This window comes from Zootermopsis nevadensis, unplaced genomic scaffold (assembly GCF_977971745.1).
Source record: "Zootermopsis nevadensis isolate Lab colony 2312 unplaced genomic scaffold, Znev_1.0 Znev_ptg000004l, whole genome shotgun sequence".
Taxonomy (NCBI): domain Eukaryota; kingdom Metazoa; phylum Arthropoda; class Insecta; order Blattodea; family Termopsidae; genus Zootermopsis; species Zootermopsis nevadensis.
The window spans coordinates 6,245,098-6,267,778 of record NW_028259136.1 but is presented as its reverse complement, the minus strand read 5'-3'; the positions used below and the strand labels follow the sequence as shown (position 1 = coordinate 6,267,778).

Below are 22,681 nucleotides of genomic sequence, written 5' to 3'. Positions count from 1 at the left end.
TTCGGGTTCGGTAAGCCATCTAGTTAGTTAGTTTGGGAAATAGGGTTTGGCAGATAAATATATCACCTGATTTAACATTGACTAAGTCTTCATTTTGCCCCCGTGGTGTATTTATGGGTGTCGTATAACAGCATTGAGCAGTTGATCTTTGTAATGGCGAAGTGTTGTGTTTTCTTTGCGGTACGGACTGAATATCATTTCGATTAGCTTCGGGCTTCAGAGTGTCGAGTGTTGGCAGATGCGTGTGCCGTGCATGGGGCACGGCATGACAGACGGCCGCTGCACTATCAATGCTCTCAGTTCGGTCCAGTGCCTGAGAAGTGGTTGCCACCGGGAGAGCGGGTGAATCAATACTAACCCCGTACAGGCAGACCTGAAGCCAGCTGCTGCTTTCTCTGATACCATTTTGGACCTGGTTTCTGCAAATGCGTTCTTCGGTTTCTTGTCTAGGTCCGAAAATGTTCGTTTCTGTGAATAGACAGGGTTGATTTTATAGTTTGGAAGGGAAATTTTTACCAATCGTACCAAGCGATGTGTTTATGTCAGAGGTCAATATTATAGATAACAGCGATGTTGTCAACCTTTTGAAGGCTGAAGGCGCGCCTTTGTGTTATTCCCCCATCTAACTTTTATGAATTGTCGCATGTTATTCACATCTGTACTTTAAATAAAAATGAAAATTCATCTACTTGTAACTAATTTCCGTTTTACGAACAGTTATAACTCTAATTGAATAAAAAATTTCTTGGATATTATCCATCGTCTAGTAAATATAAAACGTAAAACGACGTTTCGGAGATGGGACTCTATCTCCGTCTTCAGGTTCCTACACAGTTGGGCCCACTAGATAGAGCTAATCCCTATCTCCGGAGTTATAACTCTGTGAAGTAAAAAAATTGTCTTGAGTACGTGGTTGCCTTGTTGACGTCATTGCCAATGAACGCCTTTGGAATTTTGCTGTGCTCCGAACTTTTCTAAGTCTTGTTTCTGAATGTATGGACCTCGTAGACGTTTGTTACGCGGAACGAGTGATCGACACATCGCAGCGCCTTTATTTAGGAAAGTTAACATAGAAACAGCGGGATCATATACGACAGTACCCCGAGCGGGATTTGAACCAGTGATTCCATTGTTCTGATCGACGAACCTTAGAATTATCGACGTCACTGTCGTGTCGATATCGTGGCATATGAGAATATCGATTTGAATCTGGCCTGAGACGATAGCCAGTTTCCGAATTCGTTTTTCCGGTAACCTTTCGAAGAGGAAGGAGCGACCCAGGAAAGTTATTGTTGTTTATAAAAGAGAACGGAAGTTCGGACAATATGAGAGGGAAGGTCGAAACGACGTCACGAGTTGCCTTGACGATTTACGAGCAAAAACGGCACATATCCTCACATCTAGGAGACGCATGGTTTGGTGAACTACTCGGCTGATTTACTCAGCGAGTTGTCAGCTTCTCAGGGACTGCATTGTAATTTTGAAAATAGTTGCTTACGAGCTTAGGTAACATTAGTCTCTTAGCTTTCACATACTTTAGGAAAATCTGTAAAACTTTATTATTCGTCAGTGCAGTACTGTGAACCCAAGATGACAAAGATTACTGTGGTGACAAAATAGATAGGTTGTTTAAAAATAAAAACATTTTATAACCTTCGTAACGCGGACCTCGTTGAAATAACGGTTTTGTCTGTGGATTCGTTTGGGAAAACACTATGTCGCGTCGGTTATAGCGCCAAAGTTTACCGATGTTTAAGGGATAATTGCCCTGTTGATGTAGGCAGCAAGCACATCGGAAACGTCGGTAATCTTGCACCAGACTACACGACGCAACAACCCGGAAGACAGACATCATAGTACACGCCGCCACGAGGACCCGAAATCTCACCTTCGTGTGATAGGAAGCACATGCATGTTTATTGCAGTAACCCCCGGCCTGGGCCTTGCACATCCACGATCCGTGAGGACGCCCCTCGTCTCGGTCCGGCCCTATCGTTAAGTGGGGCGACCGCTCCAGTTACTCGCATGACCCCGATACCTGGACCTGCTACTAACGTCTGCCTGCCTTTGTATCGGATACGTCACCTGACGGGTCGTGTTGTGCACAGTTGCCCAACTCGACGGAATTGCTCTGATTTACAACACTTCATTCCGCATCGTAGATTCAGCAGTAATCATCCATCAGTCAGCTGATTCTGCATTATTTAATATAGTTGCTCGGTGAACAGAAATTTAACTTGAGTAAATGCAATGGGACGATGTGGTACAAGGTTATTCTCAGCCCCTCTGGGAAGTTGATGGACATTTGTCATTTTATCATACATCACATCAGAAATATTTAGACAAGGGGTTCTGAAACATTTCCCAGACAGAGTCGCATTTGCCTCTGCTTATCGACTCGCGGGCCACAGAGTTATGACTCTTTTGGGATTTAGCACCATGTAATATCGTAGATATCGACCGACGTTTCGAGGAAGCGGTCTGCTTGCATCATGATGGTGACGAATGATGGAAGCAGCTTCATCGCCCTGATGATGGATGCAGTAAGTTCCTCGAAATTCGGCCGAGAGTAATCATCATACTCGTCGCCGTGATGCACTATAATTCAATGTTTGTTCTTCCTCAGATTGACGGTCATCGTTTCACAAGCAAAACAGGTGGCAGACTTGTTTTGTTTCTGAAGACGAAACCAGAGGAGAAAACGCCAAGGTCTACCTACGCCAGTGCACTCAGACAACCGCAGACCCCATGAAATTACCAACTTCGTGTGAGGTACAGAACCATTCGTGCAAACGATAGTTCGTCTTTCTGTTATGGTAGCCAAGCTCCTCCGCTTTGACTTTCGTCGCCATCAGCATAATAGTCCGCTATCATTTCTTGACCCCGAGTCCGTCCAGACCGTTTCCCGCAATTAAATTTTCATGGTCTTCTCCTGTTTACATTTTGGTGTCAGAATTCGTCAATCTGTATGCTTGCTATGCGCCCATCCCATCACGACTTCCGTTATATTAATTACTACCCACAGTACAAGGTGGTTTGTACACAGTATGAAGGTTTCCATTGGTATTTTTCGCCATTTCTGTGCCACTTGTTCATACCGTCCGCCTCACACCACCTTGATTCAGTCGCCATGACATTAATAGATCAAGTTAGTTACAATTACGAAATTTCATATTGGTTTTCCACTCCCAAATGTGTCCATGATCCTTATTTTATTAGTATCTCGTTCTCAGGCCATCCTTTAGAGCAGTGGTATTCAACCTGGGGTACGCGTACCCCCGGGGGTACGTAAAATTAAAAGAAAATATATATTATTTTATGAGAAACACTGAATAATCAGTAATGTAATTTATTTAATTTATTTTAGATGTAGATTATATACTATGTATAACTTGAATTATACACCAACAACTTTGGGAGGTACAAAGTTGAAGAGAAATTATATCTGGGGGTACGCGAAGACATCTTAGGGGGTACGTAAAATTTAAAAAAAAAAATTATGATAAACACTGAATAATCAGTAATGTAATTTGTTTAATTTATTTTAGATGTAGATTATATACTATGTATAACTTGAATTATACACCAACAACTTTGGGGGTACAAAATTGAAGAGAAATTATATCTGGGGGTACGCGAACAAAAAAGGTTGAATACCACTGATCTAGAGTGCATACTCTTGAAGTTGATAGTGCATTTTCTTTGAAATTCGTGCTCCGAGACAGCCATTACTGTGTCGCTCTGTGTTGCGGGCGGCCTACATTTGTAAAGATGGCAAAAGTTATTAAGCAAGCAGTTGACTTTCTGCGTATGATTTGTTCTGACGTTTTCTCCTATTTCTGATTGGCTTAGGCACAGCGGTTGTTGTGGTGAAGTTAATTTCCTGTTTAAAATGCCTTCAGTCCCTGCCCAATGTGCACATTTCTGAGCTGAGGCGTACGTGATTTTAACACTTTTAAGCCATCTTTATCATAATTGACGCAGGAATTTCCTGTCGTTTCCATTCGTAAACAAGAAGAATGAATCTGAATTATATGAACATTCTCGTAAAAAAAAGTTAAAGACTGTTTTCAAATAGGGTTAGGAGCCTTGCGCTGGTTCTTGTCTAGAGCCAGACTAATTCAGTTCAAACCTTCCTACCATCTTTCTTAACTTATCCATTTTAATATTATTCCCCACCTATTTTTAGGCCTTCGGTTTTCGGGCAAAAATTTTGTTTTGAATTTCTTACCTGGTAGATTTAATCAGTTCGCTTCACCCATGTCTAATTATTTTATTCCGCCTATTCAAAATACATAAAGTAAATTTAAGATTTCTAAATAAGTTGTCTTGTGTGCTACTTGGATGAAATAAATTTTTCCCCATTACCTTGCCCCGTGAATAGAACACATTTTCAAATTTATAATCTACGAAAAGTAATCCCTCATAATATTACCTGCTAGTTCTACGCAAAGATCTTTTGGTACCACTGATGTAAAGGTATATTTTTATGGCAGGATTTGCAAGTTGGACTTTCGGTTATTCTACTCATCCTGAGTACCTGAGACGCTAAACGTCCCCGCAGAAGACATGGCTCTGCGTCTTTGTAGAGCAGATAAAAAAAATATTCTGTCAGTTAACCTACTTTGTTAAGGAGTTTGTGTATTTTTGTGCGTAGAATTAAACATCCTCTTAGCACAACATACGAAACTCTTCTCGTATCTTTCAGATTGACCCGGTTTGCCCTCCCCCTTCGTGGTGCTCCGTTCACGTTAGGCACAAAAAATGGGCCTCATATTTTCCCAACTGAAAATAGAAATTCAGAAATGAAGTCAGGCAGTTCGATAGTGATGTTTTAATATGCGTGGTTACTTAAGAGATATTTATTTTTTGATTTGCGTTGAAGCGTCCGGTGTGCAGGGGTGACAATAGATCACATTTCTCAAGCCCTATGCAACTCTCAGGCAGTTCAGATTTCAGTGTAGTTTGGCGTAAAGATGTGGTTAATGTCAAATGCAATTTCCTTATTGGTATTTTATGCTAAAGTTAGTAACCGTCCTTTGTCCGCTAGATTCCTATAGTCCTATAAGAAGTCTACGTCTAATGACTAGCTCTTTGTAGCAGACTCCTTCATGAAAAATTAATACTCGCTTACCTACTCAAGAAATTCTCCGTCTTTAATGAAGCCCTATGGCCGAGTCACGTGAATCCAGCCCGCACCAAATTTTTTTAATGTATGTTTCATTATAATCCCCATGGCCGTACAAAAGTCTTCCCTTGATTTTTCGACGAAAATTTTGTCTGTATTTCTCATTTCTCCGACGCGTGATACATGATCTATTTTTCTCATTGTCCTTGGTTAGGCCAATCTAATAATATTTGGAGTGCGAATTTTGAAGCTATTCATGAATCTCCATCCTCGTCGTACTTCCCTCCTCTTAGATCTAAACATTCTCTTCGGAAGGCTGTTTTCTAACGTCCTTCATCTGTGACTTGTTCAGGGTGACGGACCAAATTTCACTCACGAATTTGAAGGTTGTAGCGCCTGGCAGATACAGCATTAAGTCCGCTCAGATCGTTTTGGATGGTGTAGAAAATCTGCCTCATGATTCTTTATATGTACAAGATTAGTTTTTATTACGTTTCAGCTGTTTGGTCTGAATGCAGTCCCTTGGTTCTGCTGAATCTTTCAACATGGCGATCATCCAGTTTTGGCTGTATGAAGGAAAGTAGATTGGCCGTTCTTCCACGGAATGGTTATCGATTTATTATTTGGAATCGATCGGTTTAGTTCTGCCTTATCGAGTATCGTAGTACCGAGTTCACATACTATTAGCGGTGTTGGTGGATGTTTCTCCTGGGTTTTTTTTAGGTCATTTCAGGGCTGTGTTAGGTTTAGTGGGCCTAATGTGACGTTTTCAGATCTGTTGTTATTCTTAAAACTCATCAAACTGGCAAACTTGTATAATTGATACCAGATTAAAACAGATAAAGAACCTATTCACAAAAACTAGTTTAATTTCCGAAAGATTTAAATTGCACCCAACGTTTTCTGCACTGCCCATAGACTTTTATAATCTCCATGTGACTTATTAATATTTGCGTCAGCATTTTCAATGTTCTTGTATCGTTCTGGTCTTTCCTTGTAAGAGCTGGTGTTACAGTTTCCTTCTTTCATTGCATGCTTTACAAAATAGTACATCAGTTCTATGTACACGGATTAATGTAATTGTTACAAATTTAGATAAAATACTGTGAAAACTTTGCGTGTCCTAATTGGTACGACTGCCAAATTTGGAAACAAGCCGCGGATGGCGAAATAAACTTTATGTAATCGTGTTGCCATATTTGATATGTAGATCTAATCTAGATCTGATGGTTTGTTACGACGGTGTAATATTAAAATATAAGACTTCTTGAACATTATCCATCGTCATAATTTCATTAATAAGCGGCGTTTCCGAGACTGGAATCTGTTTCCGTCAAGTAAAATCTACCCCTTTCGGCCTGAGACTGGAGACACATTCCGGTCTCCGAAATGTCTCTTATTAATGCAATTAGGACTGGATAATGTCCAGGAAGGATTTGATGTTTTCACGGCGGTGAGTCTGAAAAGAGCTGTCTTCCTGGTTGTTGCGCCGTGTAGTCTGGTAGAAATTTACCGACGTTTCAGAGGTCCTTGCTGCCTCGATCATCAGGGCTATGAGTGATGGAGGCAGCAAGGACTTTTGAAACGTCGGTAAATTTCTACCAGACTATACGGCGCAACAACCAGGAACCATATTCAATGTCCAGGAAGTTTTTCATTATAGAACTAATATGTTATGTGATTTTAACAGCGGAGTGATAGTCAAATTCAGTAATGAATTGCTGATAAACAAGTTATTTATATCCTTGTCATCATATAATAGCTTTAAGCTGCGTAAGCTAGGAGAAGCACAAATATGGCTGTCTTGTGGGTTGTAGCAGAGCGTACTCTGGTAGAAGCTCATCAACGTTTCGGAGGTATTTACCGCTTCCATCATCAGGGCTGTCACTCATCGCCTTGATGATGGAGGCAGCAAGGACCACATTCTAGCAGAGTGTTCGGCGCTGCAACCCAGAAGACCGCCATTTTAGTACTCGCCGCGTTGGGCATCTCAAGTCGTATTTTGGTGAAGAGTGGAGAGATGGAGCTTTGTAATCGTTTGGAATGGGTATGTCATGGCGAACAGTGAGGTAACGAGTAGTTGTATGTAATAGAAGGAGAGTTTTGAGACCAGCGTTCGTCATAGAGAGGCTGTGGTAATGGGGGCAATGCGTTCATCCTCTTAGCGCGTCTCGCGTGGTTTCGATAGTTTGAAAGGAGTCGGGTGTATTAAGCAACAACACATTTTACCAACCCAGATTCACCGAATTAACTATAACAAGGGAAGGTTAGAAGTAGCGAGCGACCCAAAACGTGTCCGACCAGTTGAACCCTGCCAGCTGACAATTGTGCGGCCTCTCTTTTTTAAAAAAAAAAAAATATCAACGGTTGATTACAAGGACTCGCGTCCTGCCTTTTTCAAAGGAAGGTATCGGAACCATTTTAGTACCTGGGGTTGCAGTAATTTCGCACACTAGCTGTTCCGTTTGTTGAAGTGGATTTGTAGAGCAGTAGTTTGCGAATGGTATGTGATCTTTGTATTCGATTTGTGTGACTGTTTGCAGTCCATGGATCACTTAGCAATGCCACAGGCAGTGACAAATGTAGCAAGAACCATGGATCCAGTCAGAAGTATTGGGGACGTACTCTCATATTTGATTATAAAGCAGAATATCGCGGATACTGTATGTTCAAGGCAGGGTTGAAATGTAGAATGAGCCATCATGCAGTGACTGTGAAATTATGTGGGAAGAAGTTACGATTCAATTTTATTTTAAATGCGTTCATGTCTTCTTTTCGAGGAGGGCCTTGCTGTGTGCAGTGGGTAATTTGTTTTTCCCCTCATAATTTTCTATTTTATTATTATTATTTAGTGTTCTGTCTGACGACAGGTCCATATGAACAGGATCCTTCCATCCTTTTCTCGGACTGGGACCTGTTCATGTACGTTCTTGGCAGATGATCCAGAAGTGGTTTGCCATTGCCTTCTTCAGTGTGTGAATGGAGTAATTGTTGGGATGCCACGGAGGAAAACTCCGTGTTGCCTAGACCACGGCCTTGCCCAACACAAGTTATAAATTCGGGCACCGCCGGGAATCGAACCCGAGACCCCCAGGATTACAAGGCCAGCGTTCTAACCGCTAGATCACCGTGGCTCTATAGCACAGTACAATCTTCCCCACTTTACCCGCCATAATTCCCATGGTCCGAATCGAAGCGCGGACCTTATCAGGATGGCGATTGTGAATTAGTGAGAAAACTTACCATGCTTGTGTTAAGGACTTCGGTGGACGAGGTCGTTTGTGATATTGAGGAGTGAGCCGGTGCGCACTATGACCGTGATTTATACAGCTTTCTTATGTCCGCCATGACACACTAAAACTAACGATTACAGCCTTCACCATTCTAGATGTAAGAGCTTTCTTTCTGGAGCAGACCGCCTTCCACGTGGAGCTCCGTCTCTTGTTTCGTCACATTCGTTATGGATTGCAGTTTTTCACGTACGAGTATAAACGGTTTATGTCATTTAGCGGAGCTTTTAAAATCTGGAGATGGCTGTCGCGCCGTGTAGTTTCGTAGAAATCGATCAAATTTTAGAGGTGCTCACTGTCTCCATCATTGAGACGATCGCCCTGATGATGGAGGCAGAAGCACTTCAGAAACGTCTGACAGTTTCTACCAAACTACGCGGCGCAATATCCCGGAAGACAGTCATGTTTATATTCGCTGTCTTGAGAACCTGAAATTTCACATCGGAACTTACTTATCAAGTCTGTTTATACAGAATGCCCAAAAAGTTGCCCGGGAATTTTAGTATGATGTTTTTATTTGAGGTACGAAGTTTCTTTGGCGGTGAAGATTATGTTTGTCACTTCCCCAACCATCAGGACCTTGACAAGCTAATAGTCGCTCATCTCGTTAGTAAATTGCACTTTAAAGTACACGATACGTATAGTTACAGCTAATTCTTAAGATATTAATGTGGAGTTTATTGTTTGAACTGGGAAATTTGAAGATAACCAGATCGAATATTTAGTCATAATTACAGACTGTGTACAGAAAGTTTATCAGAAAACTTCACACTGCTTTCACTGTGATTTCTATGGTGAAAGTTCAAAGAAAGTCTCTACAAGGGATGTCACTGGTCCATAGAATCATCGAAATTATTACAGACGTGCATTTGACGATTAATTGCTTGGAACGGATTGTGTGCTCCTGTCAACACCAGTAATGCCTTTTTATTTTAGTTTCAAGACTTAGTAGAGATAGTGGTAGAGTTTGATCCGGAACGCATGGCTAAGGAACCGGAGTTGTATTTGTTCGTCTACAGGAAAGACCACGGAGAAGTTTTCAGGTAGATGAACTGTTTAGACGGTTGATAAATTTTTGAAGGTACCAGACTCTGTTACTGATACGGTTGAAGAAAATGAACGCCTCTGAATGAGCGAAATATATGCGTGTTGTAACTGAATTAAGGGTTTGTAAATGTTTTCCTAGAATATGATTTCGTAATCATTCTCATTTTTAATATTTTAGTATTTTATAAAGTATTATTTTAGCACTCAGTAACCCCAAGGCATTATTTTATTATTTTGTTTTATTTACATCCAAAATTGTCTTCTACAATGGAGTATACATATGTAAAGCTTCTATAATCCCACTCTCAAAATTTCAGGCACGAAAGTTTGTATGTGTATTTGTATTATGTATTATTACATGCCAGGAGTATCTCTGCATCAACATATTTTGGACAAGAATGTCACTTTTTTTTCGAAGTTCAATGGTTCTTGAAACGTTTTAGCGTCTTGGCAATAGTAGTAATTGTTAGACAATCTTCCCACATATTTTCTCTTTTCGTAACACAAATTGTTGTATTGGAATCATTTTGTATGGTATTTTTAATAATGAAGTTTGGAGGGGCGCAACAATCATATATTTTGCCCCCTAAGCACGTGACGAGAACTATCATTTATGATGAAGCCGACCAATATCGTAAAAAAATAGCTTTCTCCACGTTGTGACCAAAGCTGAGCTTGTAACGTATTTCGCTGTTGATTTCAGTGCTTATTCTGTTAATCTCACAGGGTAAGCACAAGTGAAAACAGCGTTGGTAAACATTTCCTTCTGTGATCCATTCCTCATTTCTCTCCTTTCTTTCGCGCATACCGTGAGTGGTTGACCTCGGTAAGCTAGGGGAAGTGAACGTGTAGCAGTTGGCAGCAACGTATAGCAGACGGTGAGGTCTAGTCTGTCCAGTTTGCTTTGAGCTGTTGTGTTTCGTGGAGTGCAGTGCTTGCTTGTGACGGTTCTGGGATCAGAACCCACTGCCTCGGATTAAAGTGCGTGATGTTGTGACGTATTTTTGTGCATTGTGTTGTGTTGTGGGAGCAGCGATCGAAGCACAACGGATCTCATGCCGAAATGGCACTGGCACGGTGAGTTCCTGTAATCGATACGTGAGCCGCGTGACATTCAGAAGGAAACGTAATATTTTTATAAGAAAAGTGGCAGCTGTACGGATGTAAATGGACTGGCAATCCTTGTACATAACACTTCAGGCAAAGCTAGTATTTTCGTACTGTTTGGTCCTTGAGTGTATCATGTTTTTGAAACCGCATGTAACGGTCTTTCGCATTGAGGTCGAGACCTCTTTAACCGAGTTGCGAGGTCTGGAATGTAGAGATCACCTTTTCTTGACATGTCGGACAAGGCTACGTGTTTCCACACGTGGATCTTGTTCTGCGAGAAGTAAATGATGCCACAACTCCACTTGTATACGAGAAATGCGCGTGATGTTTTATGACACAGGCATCAAGTTCTATGTAGTTTTTTGCTGTGTATTGAACGAAGCCGTATTTAAAGCTTGGTTATCCAACGTTGTGTTTTCTGTTGAAGTGAAATTACCCTTTGCAACTAACCATATTTTCCAGTTCAGGAAAAGTGGGAATAAAAAGAGATAAAATATGCATTCTCGTTGTGATGTGTGGAGTATTTTAGCAAGAAGACTGTGTATACTTCATGACACAAATAGTTGGTGTAGTTTTCTGTATTCTGCCTTCACAGATATTTCGTACTATTGATAGTTAACATTTATTGCTAAATTCAAATAACGTTACAGACGCATCTGAACGCTAGAGATACATTTGACGTTGAAGGGGCCGCGAGGAATCTATATGGATTGGAATTTGCCAAGGTTCGATGTAAGGACTCGTTATTCTCCCGTACAAAGTGTGCCGCCATTAAACACAGCATTGGTAACATATATTGTTCTGAGGTGGTTTTACTCGGAACAGAATCGCCATGTTACTATTGATTGGTATGTTTCAATGGTGCCAACATATGTTTCAAGGTTATGACTTGTGCAGTTAACGCAGGTGATGTCGTTCTAAGGTTGGTAGATTTCATGATGAGAATTAGCGAGGCCATACTAAAGTTAAATTGAGGTTAGGTCATGACATTGAGACCCCCTTTTTTAATTAATGGTTCTGCCCCGGAGAACGTTACTATTTCGCGTTGTTGTTCTTTTTGGTACTGTTTTTTGTTTGTAATCTTGGAACTAGTTTCACCGGGTGTGTTCAAATTTATGTTGCCATTTGCTTTGGCTTAAGTTAATGAGACTCGATCGTAATTTTGTTGTCATTTCGAGATGAGAAACGGGACATATTTTATTAAAATTAATTTTAATGTGGAATAGACAAGGATTCTATCGGAGATAGGAGTTGAAGGAGACTGGATTTTGTTAGCCCGTGATAGGGTCCTGTGGAGGGCTTTGGTTAATTCGGTGATGAACCTTAGGGTTCCGTAAACCATCTAGTTAGTTAGACAAGGATTGGTTGCATTACCGTAAGCATCATTTGCAGTTTCAGTCCAACGCATGTACTACAAATATATAATTGTATTCAATATTCGCATATATTCACACCTAATACAATATTGAACGTAATTATTCGTCATCGTTTTGTTGTGACACATAATCGCATCTAAATCTATTATTCTTTTATCTGTCTGTCATTTTGTTTTGCCAGACACTGTCATTAGTGAAATATCAGTTAAAATTTAAGTAATTTCTTTTTAATTAAAATAGTTGTCTCTGCCTAAATAGGTTTCCCGTTTTTACTGCATTTCAGTTGGTACCATCATATTTATTTACCTCCACCTGTTTGCTATTATGTAATAGACCAGTAGCGATGTTATTTGGTCATATTTTTACGTGTTCTGGTTCTTGGTTTATTATTACGGTCCTAAAGCAAGAAGGCGAATTTGCCGCTGTGCTCAAGCACCAGGCTTTGAATACGTATGGAGAAATGGCGTTAAAGCTCCACGCCTTATTAACCTTATCAGATAGAACGTAGCCTTGCCCCTCTGTAACTAACTGTTGCTGTTCTTGGTAATTCATCCTTAGGTCTAGCGTGTTGGTGTCTTCCCTCTGACTCGCAAAGCTGTGAGCATTTGTCTCTTCAAGTAATTTTATTAGTACGCGAAACAGTCGCGGTAGTGCCAAGAATAATCTGAAGATGGAGACGGTATGTTTTTCCGTAACGTTGGTATCGGCCTGCAGGTACACACGGCTTAAAACTCAGAAGACCAACATGGATGTCTTGATAAATTGTTTTAATCACTTTTTTAACAAAGGTGATTGACCCAGACATAAACATAATTAAATTAACCGAAGTAGCTGAAATTGTAATATAAATGTGTGTTAAAACAAACGTTGATGGATAGTGAAAAGTTGAAAGTCGCCTCAAGATGACAGTGTACTGAAACATGTCATGGTTATTGAATGGGCCCATTGCTACATTACGTGCGTGCTAAAATGAAATTGTGTAACGTAAATTTGTCCGTGTGCTTAATTAAACACTCCATGAAGACGTGGGTGGAAGGATGCCCAGACGTAGAACTGAGCTTTGACACTAGATGGAACTGAGATCACTATTTCATGCCCCCGACCGTTATTTACGGAAGGGTCATTCGGCAAAACTGCGTTAGGAAAATGTGTAAGATCCATACCAACAATGTGCAAATATGGACCGACAATGGTCAGCTTTTATATGAACTCCTGCGTGTATAACAATGCTTTACTCCTTTACCTAAGAAACTAATTGTTATGTCATGTTTACTGCCGTCAACAATCCGCTTTCGTTACTGTGGAAACAGCTGAGCTGTGAATCGCTTGTAGAAGTGCGTCGTAGAGTAGATAATATTGTGCTGTTAAAAACGTTTTAGAATATCACAATTACTTGTCTAATATAAGAATTGCTCTCCACCCTCTCCATTTTAGTTTTTTGATTAAATTGGTCGTTGTTGGTGGACATCGTAGTCTCTTACAATTGAACAAAGTTTGAGGTAAGGGATTCCTATTTATTATTATTGTTCATCACGTTAAACGCCCGCCTCTCGAAAACCGTAAGAGATGGATCTGGACATATTGCGTACGAAATACGTATTACATCTTGAGCTTTCCATATCTGTTTTCAGATTTTACATATCACAAATGGTTTAGGTTCTACAAACATTTATTTATACGAACAAAGGCGCATCGCACTTCAAGCTACTACTGCGTTTGCGCAGTTGCGTCAGATTCCCCGGAACCGTGGTTCCACTGTCAATAAGAGCCTCCTTGTCCGTTTTGAACATGAGCATGAGTGGACGCCAGAATCTGTTCGGACACTGTGACAAATAGACTAACAGTTTCTTTGTAATAGTTTTAAGCTCGTTTATTCTAATTAACATCGCTGTAAAAATGACTACAGCTGGCCAAAACCGGACTGTGAATTGTAACGGTCTGTGGAACGTGGTGAAAATGTTTTCTGTACATTGCTCGTACTTTTGGTGCAATGAACTTTTCTTTTTAAAGTAAAGTAATTTCGTGCAATCGCAAGACACGTAAATCGCTTGGGATCGTACATCGCACGCGCAGTTGATCGTGTCTCCGCTACCTCTTGTCGTATTACGTCTAACTTTCCGAGAAAATAATTATATGGCAATGGTAACTTTGCATTTTTTTTATTTTTTATTTTTGGAACACCACGACAACATGTAATTCGTTCCCTGTCTGATGACTAACCCAATAAAAAGGGCTTTATGTATGCTTGCTTTATTACCGATAGCAGTAAATGACCACGGCAGCGAGTACGAAGACGTCTGTCTGTCTGCGTTCTGGGACATCGTGCCATGCAGTAAGGTATAAATCTGCAGACGTTGGAGATGCGAAATGCGTGACTTGATGACGCTTCGCCCCCATCTTCTGGAGATGCAACGAAAAGCAAGAAACTTGCTTCGTGTTGCAAAACGTGTTTGGTGTCAGATTTGAGATTGAGGTGTTGTGGGTTGTGACGTCGTGTACACTCGTAGGCGGTTACAGACGTTTCTTAGGAACCTGCTACATCCATCTACAGAATAACCGAAAAATGATGCAGAAGTTTGTTTTAAGACTGAGAAATCAGAATCTTAATGTGGGCTCTGAAACTTTTCGAGAATGGGACACCGGGTTTTGTGAACGCGGTAATAAATTATTGGTTTCTATAAAATGTGGAGAATTTGTTGACTACCTGAGCCTACCGTAGCTTCTCTGGAGCAGTGGTATTCAACCTGGGGTACGCGAAGAAATCTTAGGGGGTATGTGAAATTTAAAAAAAATATTATTTTACAATAAACACTGAATAATCAGTAATGTAATTTATTTAATTTATTTTAGATGTAGATTATGTACTATGTATAACTTGAATTATACACCAACAACTTTGGGAGGTACAAAGTTGAAGAGAAATTGTATCTGGGGGTACGCGAAGACATCTTAGGGGGTATGTGAAATTTAAAAAAAAATATTATTTTACAATAAACACTGAATAATCAGTAATGTAATTTATTTAATTTATTTTAGATGTAGATTATATACTATTTATAACTTGAATTATACACCAACAACTTTGGGAGGTACAAAGTTGAAGAGAAATTGTATCTGGGGGTACGCGAAGACATCTTAGGGGGTACGTGAAATTTAAAAAAAATATTATTTTGTAATAAACACTGAATAACCAGTAATGTAATTTATTTAATTTATTTTAGATGTAGATTATATACTATGTATAACTTGAATTATACACCAACAACTTTGGGAGGTACAAAGTTGAAGAGAAATTGTATCTGGGGGTACGCGAAGACATCTTAGGGGGTACGTGAAATTTAAAAAAAATATTATTTTGTAATAAACACTGAATAACCAGTAATGTAATTTATTTAATTTATTTTAGATGTAGATTATATACTATTTATAACTTGAATTATATACCAACAATTTTGGGGGTTCAAAGTTGAAGAGAAATTATATCTGGGGGTACGCGAACCAAAAAAGGTTGAATACCGCTGCTCTGGAGGAACTGTCCATCGTGGAGTCTGTTAAGCATTGTGTTTATCGCAGTGCCATATACACGGAAACGTCTCGTTTTATTCTGAGGGAGCAACTGAAGCGTACTGTGACGTACCTGCCGATTGGTGACGCATTTCAGTTGATATCTCACTCGCCTTTCTCTATCTACTTTTCACATAATTAGACCGTTACTGTCTGAAATCTTAATTTCGCCTCTCTCTGCACCAAGTACCGCTTGCTCGATCATTCCCCGGCGGCGCCTGAGCCTTGAGAATAAACCGCCCGCCCTTTTGAATGGCAGAATGTTATTGTAAAAATCACCAGAACATAACAGATAAGAAAGAGAGATTTTCGTAATGCATGGCCTTCTGTATGTGTGACATTTCAGTGCGTCGTATTGAGGACATCGGCGTAACAGCGAACTATTGTATCGGCTAGTCTCCTCATTTCTCCCCCGGGGTGTCTGTAACATGTCAATGATACAAAAGTCTTTTTGCCGATGTGTATCTTCTGGGCAGAGAGACGAGTCTCAAACCCGGTCTCGCCCTCCAAATTGTCTTCCGAATTTGAAGTGAATTCGTAGTAGAAACTTGACTGTTTTTGAGGGTTCAGAGGGACGCGTTAGTTTGTAGTCTGTCAATGTCTGCGAGTGTATCCTGAACGAGGCACGCTCTGCAACTGTTTGGCGCTTTTAAAAAGGAGATTTATCTCGCTTAGTATCAGAAAGACGGCATTTAAAATGTATAATTGTTCATCTGATGACTATCTGGCTATTAAGTAGAATGTTGGGGCTGCTAGTTCCGTCTTAGGTGAGATATAACGACGAGAATGTCAGATTCATAATTCCCAAACAGAATGTTGGGGGGGGGGGGGGGCTTAGCATTTGGAGTGATTTCAGAAAATAGTGTAGTTGCGTCATATTGTGATTTATTAAATTAAAATTAAAATTAAATTATTTGGTTATTCCGTCAAATCACAATGTATTTAAAATAAGATAATTAAAATAATTAAAATATCATTCTTTGCTCCATATCGAATAATCGATTTACAATTGGAACAGTTACAACATGTTTCGGTTTTATTAAACCATCATCAGGTGTAAAATTATAATAAATTTAAAACTCAATTACAATTTTTTACAATTTTTTCGTAGTGTAGTTTTTTGGAGGTCGTGTCCAGATATTTTCATATAATGGATCAACTTTATTGTTTGAAGTGATGCTTTTGATGTTTACATCGGTCAGAGATGAAATAGTAGACAACACAGTTGTGTCTGGAGGTGATTCAGAAGTATTACCGTATCCGATCAAGGTTTAATACTGATTTCAGTGTAAACGACGTGAAGCCTGAGATTATGAATTGTAGTTCTGTAGAACCGAAACTCTGTCATTGCCATGCCACTGAGAATTATCATATCATTGGAACGTGTATTACATAATTTGATAGCGTCTTGAATCGTATTTGAACGGATTTAGATAAAAATCTCTGTGCCCTGGTTTCTGGAGTTTTCTTTTGGGTTATATAATTTCGTTTCCAGTAAGATTAGAAAGTTTTCGCCTTTACCACCATCCCGAGTATGAGCAAAGTTTCACCGCCTCTTAACAACTATTCCACGATCAGTAAGCTTATTCGTAATATTAAGTTATTTTCTTAAATGCTACAAATACAACTTAACTCGCCTCCCGCCGTATTCTGTGGGTATAAATTAGAAACGGGATTATCAAACCTAAACGGGACCGAAGGATGGTCGGATCTTCTCTTCTACTATAAAAATTTGTGATTCCTCGTTGTCATCAACCAATTTGTCGTCAAAAAATGACGTCATCAACAATGTCAACAGATATTTGTTTACATGGCATTGTTGTGGAACACAACAATGCCGAGTAAACAAATAACGCTTCACAACAAAGAAATCAAAAAAATATCAAGCCAGTCGTATTATCACTGCTCCAGAAGGAGCACTTAGCATTCTTGAATATTGACTGACAGTTGGCCTAAAACATCAGAAAAGTGAAAGAAGACGTTATCAAGTATTTGAAGTACCAGCTCCAACAACTCCTACAAGGTAAACTGATACTCATTCGATATATTACGATTACGAAAACTATTATGATCGATTTTAAGACGAAGATTTGCAAGGGTGGGGCTGGACGTAGAAAGTTGTCTGACCAAGAACAGTTGGCCTATGATCAGCGACGTAAATAAGTAAAATATCAGATTACAGGAAGCGCTCCGAAAGGATTAGCCATCGTTGTCGTCAAAAAATGACGTCATCAACAATATCACCTTATATTTGTTTATACACGGGGGTTAGTTTAGTGTCTTACACAAGATTTTAAAACGCAACCAACCCCTTCGGGGTTTTGGTCAAGTGTTTAAACCCCCATTCGGGGGGGGTTAGTTTAGTTTCTTACTCAGGGGTTAAAACACTTGAATGAGACACTAAACTAACTCCTCTTCGGGACTTACCAAGGTTGGTTGCGTTTTACAAACCTGCTCTAGTAATCGAAAAAATGTTTGATAATACGGAATGCTAATGAAAGAAATAAGGGTAAGTATGGATTCAGTTTATAACTCAGTTACGAAGAAAATGATGTACGGCTCCAAATGAAAGCATGTTTAGCTGTTCTTGGTGGGGAAGTTGATGTTTTCCTGGTTGCCTTCTCCTTGTTTCCTGTAGAAATTGTCTCCTTCGCTAATGCTTCCTCCTGCCCTGTCATCGTGGCAACATCGCCGTAAATTTTTACTATTGATAATTTTTGAAAAAATGTGGTAACCTAAGTTCTCGTAACAGGAACAAAAACCAACACTTTCGATTGGAAACACGTGATTTGCAACAGCTTGCCGTCTTTACATACACGCTTACGTATTTTGCCAAATTACAGAGTTTTTTTTCCTACGGCTTGGGACTTATGGGACACGCTGTATGTGCACGGTATAAAACTAGGAGTATCAAGAACATCGTTTAATATCTGATAAACATCTGATAAAAATGTACGCTAAAATAATATATAGAAATTGTATTTAAGTTATTATTGATTTGAATCTTTATATAATTATATACACCTGAAGATAGTTATTTTAGGAACTGAAACATGTCGTGAAAAATGATGGTCTAATGTAAATCGAATATTTCGATAAAGAACATCATTTAATATTTTAAATGTTAATTATTGTAATATTTTAATATTTAATAAGAATTTATTGTGATTAGACGGACAAGATTTAAATAATATATAGGAGTAGCAAGTTGCATTGCGCTTGTACAGAAATTTGTTTTGTTGTGCTGTTGCTAATTTTAAATGAAATTTGCCACAGAAATGTTTCTCTTGATTTTCGATAGACATGTTACAAGTGAAGGTTCTGAATTTCGAAGTTTCTGCGTCGTTGGAATGTTTCTAAAAGCTGTAATTTTCGCGCTTGTTCTCTCTCTCTCTCTCGAATTTCATCGTCTTCCCGGACATGTGCGTTTTCCAGGAACCCCGAAAAAGATTGCTGAATCCAAAGTGTAGCTTCTGCTGTAGTGGGCGTGGTGTTCCGTGATGATTGTCTCGGTTCTGTTGTAACATTCATACGCGCCTCGTGTGCCCACGTGTAAGTAGAACACGTTCCATTTTCTGTGTATTATCTCTGTAAGGTCAGATGGAGGGTGTTCATAAAGGTGGAGTATCAAGGAGAGGAAGTCTGTCGGGTGAGCAGAGGATGGAAGTAAACCATGTCGCCCGCCTGGTTCAGTTTCGCTTTTTAAGCATCTTTCATCTTGATAAGGAAATGTTACAATGGGTAAAGGAATAGACATTCAGTGATTCACGTGCCTCCTTGAAGTCCTGGGACTGTTGAACAGCCATTTTATTTTATTTTGCTGATGCTGTGAAGACTTCTGTAAAATATGAGTTTTAGACAGTGAGATCTCAGGTTCTCACGGTCGTCTTCTGTTGCCCAAAGAGTCTGGTAGTCCGGTAAAATTGTTTCTGAATTTCTGGGAGTATTTTTCAGCGGCGTTAAATCAATGTCATACACACAAACCCACGTAAATATAGTAGATTATCGATATATCGTATTCAGTTACTAGTCCTAGTGTAAATAAGGAGAGAATAAATGACCCATACTTTCGAGAACGTCAGATAACAGTTGTCAAATTGCTTGATAAAACAGTCACGGCCTATCACGATCATTGTAGAACCTTGAGTGACTACTTGTTGCACCCAGAAGGTTACAGGTAGACCTGAGCCCTCGACCCAGGCCTGCCAACCCATCCATACCGCCTACTCTACGGGGAAATCCGACAGATGCTACATGACGGGGTGTGACTGTGCAGAAGTTAGCGGAATTTCATACGCGAAACAACGTGTATCATCTTACGGATTTCATAAGCTGGCCAGAGGAAAGTGTGGGCCAGATTTCTTGCTTTAAAGCAGTGGTATTCAACCTGGGGTACGCGCACCCCCGGGGGTACGCGAAGACATCTTAGGGGGTACGTGAAATTTAAAAAAAATATATATTATTTTATTATAAACCCTGAATAATCAGTAATGTAATTTGTTTAATTTATTTTAGATGTAGATTATATACACTTGAATTATACACCAACAACTTTGGGGGAACAAAGTTGAAGATATTATATCTGGGGGTACGCGAAGACATCTTAGGGGGTACGTGAAATTTAAAAAAATATATTATTTTATGATAAACACTGTATAATCAGTAATGTAATTTATTTAATTTATTTTAGATGTAGATTATATACTATTTATAACTTGAATTATACACCAACAACTTTGGGGGGGTACAAAGTTGAAGAGAAATTATATCTGGGGGTACGCGAAGACATCTTAGGGGGATACGTGAAATTTAAAAAAAATACATATATTATTTTATGATAAACACTGAATAATCAGTAATGTAATTTATTTAATTTATTTTAGATGTAGATTATATACTATGTATAACTTGAATTATACACCAACAACTTTGGGGATACAAATTTGGAAGAGAAATTATATCTGGGGGTACGCGAACAAAAAATGGTTGATTACCACTGCTTTAAAGTACCGTGGACGTTTGTTATGTAATTATTTGACTTCGATTTGACAATTATCGTGGGTATTTAGAGCTAATGAATGTCACTTCTCTTTATTCTGGGTGATAAGTGATCTTGAGCTTTTATTTTGGTGGACGACGCTTAAAAGTATCATAAGTAATTGTTTATAGACATTTTTGTGTTCAGTTTGTGGAATTTCTTGGTGCGAACCATATTTTGTCTGCCCTAGTTCTAAATATTCCAATACGCATTGATTAGTTTGTGCAGCAAGGAAAGTTAACTTTTGTGTGGCAAATGTTTGTAATAAATTTAATAAAAAAATGTACTCTTTAGCTTTTATATTTGTTAGAATGGTTCAGTCGTGAAGGGTTAGATGAATGGAAATACAGTATAATCGGTTTTTGATGGGTGAAATGTTAATGGGAGTAAAAGTACTCGGGAGAGACAAACATGGGATTGTGAAGTTGGGTGTTTGGTTTGTGTGGGTGTCAAGCGGAATGCTTTGACCCAGGAGACTTGATGATTGATGCTGTGAACCATAATCCCCTTTTAAGCGGGTTAATTGTTTGCTGTTCTAGACTTGGCTAAAGCTTCCAACTACAGGGGGTTGTGAAGTTTATACCCTGCAGTGGTTTATTTATCGATATCGGATTGTTTGAGACGATGGAAGTGTGGTTCGTCGATATGTAGAAGAGGGAGCTTTATTTGTTTACATTTTATAACCAGCATTCTACCATTTTTTAATCCGTGATGTAACGCTAATACAGGGTGTCCCAAAAGACACATACCTAGCAGCAACTTTGATGATCGCTTGTCAGGCAATAGCTCGCCGCCGTTAACTGTGCCACGAAGCTGACGGTGGTCGGTGTTTTTATTTCGTTCATCGAATGTGTGTGTTTTTGGAACACACTGTATATAGGAAGTATTTCATCTGAATAATAAAGCGTTGTTGGTTGGCGATCATTAGGTATGAAGGGATTTTGGGCCTTATCGGATACTATTTGTGACTTGTGTGTTTGCTATTCTATATTTCCCCGTTATTTTTGTCGGCCAATTTACTAGTAATCTCGCAATAAAATGGCACAACTGAGGTATTTCCCGTTGTAATGTTGGTATTCGTTTTATGGCATTGTAAAGAGTTCACAAATGTCATGCTGTTGGGACAGATTTTCTAGGAGATGTGCCGTATTGCCTGACATTGTTTCAGACGTTCTCATCGTCCTCTGTTAACGCCGAGGACGTGGAATTGACATTCATGGCTGTTTCATTAGGTAAATGCACTTATTAATGCTCATTGAATTGTTACTAAACACGTCAGAGTTTAGCGTAATTATGGTGCAAGGTCTCTTGGTGATATCCTGAGCCAGTTAAATTAAAATTACATCATCGTCCTGTTATTTAAGGTCACTTTTAAATTTATTGTTATTCTGTCTACACGTGTGCCTGAAAATGGCGTGTTCCGTCCCGTTGAGGCCTTGAGACAAAAATTTTGTACACATTTCTCATTTTCTTCATGCGTGTTGTATTCGTAAGGTAGTCGCTGTTTAAACAATATTTAAACTTTTAAAACCTATGGTAATTCTACGTACCACCTGCTGTACTAACATTTATTCTCGCTGTATTTATGAGCTTCGTATGATTCGCACAGTAATGGTCGATTATTCCAAATAAAAACTGTTTTTGTAATTAACACGCCTTGTGTTTTATTTTCGAAATTAACTTGCTTTTTTGTTTAGGTTAGGGTAGGTTTCAGGGGGTTAATATATCTGTCTGTACCGCATCTCGTTATCGAAGGGTCTGCGCCCCCCTGTGGAACACCAGAAGTCCGTTATTTGAGTTACTGTTGTGAAAATCCCGTTTCTGCGTTAATTGATGAAAGCAAGTAAGTTATATCTGATTAATTCAATGAGGGGGTGTTGACTGAGCTAAACTTGTAAAAGTTTAAAGCAACAAATAAGGGTGGTTCTAGATATTTCTTGGAAACAATGTTTATCCTCTTGTATAATTTTATCCAGTGTCGTTTAAGAGCGATAACTAAGTATTTGGTTTTGTATGTTTAATAATACTTTCTCAAAGGATTTTACACACGAATTGTGACCTGCAGTGAGTTACGGTCTTCTGATTAACTTAATATTTTGAAAGCGGGCTCATTGTGATCACTGTAGTG

General features: G+C 39.2%; 1 protein-coding gene across 7 annotated transcripts in view; it reads left to right on the top strand.

The window, feature by feature from the left end:
- Positions 1 to 22,681, top strand: part of rdx (BTB/POZ and MATH domain-containing protein rdx) — a 54,047-nt gene that overhangs the window by 11,786 nt on the left and 19,580 nt on the right. For 2 of the 7 annotated variants that reach the window (XM_022061746.2, XM_022061745.2), the window contains exon 1: positions 10,268 to 10,542. The exons of 1 other annotated variant lie outside the window; for it this stretch is intronic. In XM_022061746.2, coding sequence (XP_021917438.1) covers positions 10,529 to 10,542 — 14 coding nt within the window. In that variant the 5' untranslated portion in view covers positions 10,268 to 10,528. Of the gene's footprint in view, positions 1 to 2,626; positions 2,773 to 10,267; positions 10,543 to 13,285; positions 13,451 to 17,409; positions 17,539 to 22,681 lie in introns of those variants that run through there. 4 more of the 7 variants (XM_022061751.2, XM_022061750.2, XM_022061752.2 and 1 more) reach the window with 4 other exon arrangements.